The sequence below is a fragment of the Trichosurus vulpecula genome, chromosome 2 (genome assembly GCF_011100635.1).
Source record: "Trichosurus vulpecula isolate mTriVul1 chromosome 2, mTriVul1.pri, whole genome shotgun sequence".
Lineage (NCBI taxonomy): Eukaryota > Metazoa > Chordata > Mammalia > Diprotodontia > Phalangeridae > Trichosurus > Trichosurus vulpecula.
This window is the reverse complement of record NC_050574.1, coordinates 86,352,181-86,356,198: the sequence shown is the minus strand read 5'-3', so window position 1 is coordinate 86,356,198 and position 4,018 is coordinate 86,352,181. Positions and strand designations below refer to the sequence as shown.

Here is a 4,018-nt window from a genome sequence, read left to right as displayed (position 1 = left end):
CTAAGCCCTGCCCTTTCTCCTAAACAATACTTGGACTATTCTCTTACGGATCTGCTTAGTCTTTATACTATAAATAATGGGGTTAAGTACAGGTGGAAGTAGCAGATACACATTGGCCATCAGTGTGTGAACAATGGGTGACAGATGCTTTCCAAAGCGGTGGATCATGGTGGCACCAATGAAGGGTATGTATAAAAGCAACAATGCACAGATGTGAGAGAGGCAGGTATTGAAGGCCTTGAGCCTCTCAGTCCATGAGGCAATGCCAAGCACAGTCTTCAAGATGAGCACATAAGAGAAGAGAATGAGAAGGACATCCAACCCCAAAGTACAAATGACAACAATAAGGCCATAAAGGCTATTGACACGTGTACTAGCACAAGCAAGTCTCATGATATCCTGGTGGAGGCAGTAAGAGTGAGAGAGGATATTAGAGTGGCAGAAAGGCAGTCTCTTGATAAGAAAGGGCACAGGGAAGACCACACAGATGGCACGGGCAAGGACAGCTACTCCAATTTTGCCAATGACCCCAGAGGTGAGGATGGAAGCATAACGCAATGGATCTCGTATGGCTACAAAGCGGTCAAAGGCCATGGACACCAACACCCCAGATTCCATGATACCAAATACATGTATAAAGAACATCTGAGTGATACACTCATCAAAAGAGATTTCAGGGGCATTGAACCAGAAAATGCTGAGCATAGTAGGCAGGGTAGACACACAGAGACCCACATCAGTCAGTGCCAAGATAGAAAGGAAATAGTACATGGGTTCATGGAGGCTGCTATCTATCTTGATGATGGATAAGATGGTTCCATTGCCAAGAAAAGTGAGGGTGTAGAGGAGTCCCAGTGGGAATGCCATCCAGGAGTTTTTCTCTGGCATTCCTGGTATGCCCGTCAGCAAAAAACTGTGATGATTGATGTGAGAGCCATTCATGGTAAGCATGGTTCACCAGTAGGGGGGTTAGTTTGCTTAGGAGGTAGCTGCAGAAGTGAAGAAATAGTCTCTTATAGGCTGGGTAGAAAGGTACCGTTAAGTCAGGCAGAAAGGGATGCAGACAAAGGGGTTTTCACACTGACTTTACCCTTTAACTCCTTAGGGATCTCAAGTATGGTAACTCCATTTATTGTCTTTGGTTTGTTTGTCTGAAAAAAATGAGGATACAAACAAAAAAAATTATCCTTAAGAGTTAATATTCAATAAGAATTCATTATTTGGTAAAAATTGTTGGGAAACTGGAAAGTAGAATGCAGAAACTGGGTATAGACCAATATCTTACACTATTTACCAAGAGGAGGTCAAAATGGATACAGTACCTAAACATGAAGAGAGATTTTCTACAAGAATATTAGAAAAACAGAGAACGTACTTCTTATCAGACTTACGGATTTGCAAAAAAAAAAATTAATAAAGAAGAGATAGAGAGCAAAGTTAGGTGTAAAATGTATAATTTTGATTATGTTAAATTTAAAAAGGTTTTGTGCAAATCAAACAAATGCAGCCAACATCAGAAGGAAAACAGAAAATTCAGAAAAAATAATTATGGACACTTTCTCAGATGAAAGTATGTAAATAACTTTGTCAAATCTAAAAGAATGCAAGTCATTCCCTGATTGGCAAATGGTCAACGCATATGAACAGGCAGTTTTCCAGTGAAGAAATCAAAACATTTTTAGTGATATGAAAGAAATTTTAAATCATTTTTGATTAGAGAAATGCAAATTGAAACGACTATGATATATCACTTTATACCTACTAGACTGGTTAAAATGATAAAAGGGGAAAGTAACAAATGTTGGAGGGGATACGGAAAAATTGGGACACTCATTCATTGTTGGTGGAATTGTGAACCAATCTAGGCATTTAGGAAAGCAATCTGGAATTATACCCAATGAGTTATTAAAGTACCTATACCCTTTGACCCAGCAATAACACTACTTGCTCTATTTTCAAAGGTGATTGGGCATAAGGGAAAATAACCCATATGTTCTAAAATGTTTGTAGCAGTTCTCTTTGTGGTGGCAAGGAACTGGAAATATCAGGGATGCCCATCAACTGGGGAATGGCTGAACAAGTTTTGGTATATGATTTTGATGGATTACTACTGTGCTATAAGAAATAATAAACTCAGTGATTTTAGAAGAAAAAAACATGAAAAGACACAAAATATTGAAGAATGAAAAGAACAGAACCAAGAGAGCATTTTATACAGTAATAGTAATATAGTTTTAAGATCAACTTTGAACAAATAAATTATTTTGACTCATGAATACCCAAATTAACAATAAAGGACATACAAAGAAAGACTCTGCATTCAGAGAAAGAACTGATAATCAGATGTAGAGGATAATTGTGTGTGTGTGTGTGTGTGTGTGTGTGTGTGTGTGTGTGCACATATATAGACCCTTATTTGTATCTAATGATGGCAGGGTGTGAGGAAGGAAGAAAAAAAGGAAAAAAAGAAATTCACATGAAAATTTTGTTGTATATTTGAAAGAAATAACAAGTTGTGCATAGTCAATTTGCAGTTTCATGTGCAGTCTTCTTTTTATTGTACTATTATGGAAATGCTTGTTTTATTTCATAAATTAAAATACCATAAAATAAAAAAAAAACAAATGTTAAATAATGTCTGGAATCCAGACACAAGGACTTAAAGACTTTAATCTATGCACTGACCCCCACGTTCATTTCTGCATTTTAAATGTTGTCAGAGAAGTGACAAGAGCAATAGAGAAAATTCCCAGTAATCTTGAAGTATAACATAATGGAGTAATACTCCCTCAAATCATCATTCTCTTTAAATGCACTCTTTACAAAAATACACATGCTTTCTCTAGACCCATAAAAATCTCTTAAGCATATAAGTACATAATAGTAGAGAAAATCTTCTATACACATATTTACATTTTGTAATTTATGCAAATAATTCAAATATACACTCATTTCTGGACATTTCCCTGTGTGAATGTAAGTATGCAGTTATTACTCTATAAATATCATTACTCATGTATGGAAAGTGGCCTCTTTTCATATGGATAGGTCACACTACAACTAGGTTTTCGGAAATGGCAAAAGCTATTCAGAGCTATTAAGAACTGACTCTGAATGAGCTTGCTACCATGACAACTAGATTTCCTTCACTGGCCTCAACTTTCATATCAATAAAAAGGAGATGGTATTACTTACATTACTCAAAGACTCCGCTAACCCCTATTTTCATTATATGACCAGGAACTGTGATATATATCCTGCCACCCATCTCACACCATGTTGATTACCAATCCAAGAAGTGAGGTAAAGACCTTCCTGAGTTATCTAGGGGAGGGAATCTATTAAATATTTAAATGTGGCCTGGGCAAAACTTACATGGATGAAGTACCTCTATTACCAGCCTGACTCTAGTAGTCTATCAGCTTTTCTTTGAACATAAGGCAGGATGAGAACAGGACATCTAATTTTTGACATACCCTATCTATCTCTTCTACAGAGACTGATAATCAAAACAATATTATCTTTGTTCCAAATAATCAGGAGCAGGAAAACAATATACACAATGATTACAACAATGTAAATAGCTACCATAAAAGTTGAAAGTCTCTCTTTCAAAATTATAAAAAATAAGCGTGGAGCTAAAGAAAAGATATGAGTAGATACTTCACTCATTCCCTTTGCAGAAATAAGAGGGTCCAAAGAATTGCATATCTTCACAAATTTGTTGGATATATTGATCCATTTTATTGATTAATTTTTCTCTTCTCTTTAAAATATTCTTTGACATATGGTGTAGTATTATGAGACGAAAATGCATGAAAAATTTAGGCAAGTTAAAAATAAAATCGATGAAATTTATTTTATTAGAAAAATAAAAATCTTCAATTATTTGAAAGGCTTGGTAATCTAACACTATATGGCTCTATTTAGAAAAATACTACCATAGCCAAAACTCCCTTCCATGAAAACCACTCACTACTCCTTTAAAATCATTTATGTCATCCTCATCCTTCTAGTG

General features: G+C 35.6%; 1 protein-coding gene across 1 annotated transcript; it reads right to left on the bottom strand.

Moving 5' to 3' along the window:
* LOC118836606 (olfactory receptor 51H1-like) lies at positions 1–951 on the bottom strand. Its single transcript, XM_036743848.1, has one exon. The coding sequence runs from the start codon at positions 949–951 to the stop codon at positions 1–3; it is 951 nt and encodes a 316-aa protein (XP_036599743.1).
* Between the last annotated feature and the right edge of the window lie 3,067 nt (positions 952–4,018).

Bases quoted from the DNA above. Each gene is read 5' to 3' on its own strand.
- LOC118836606 (XM_036743848.1), bottom strand. From the start codon at position 951: ATGCTTACCATGAATGGCTCTCACATCAATCATCACAGTTTTTTGCTG.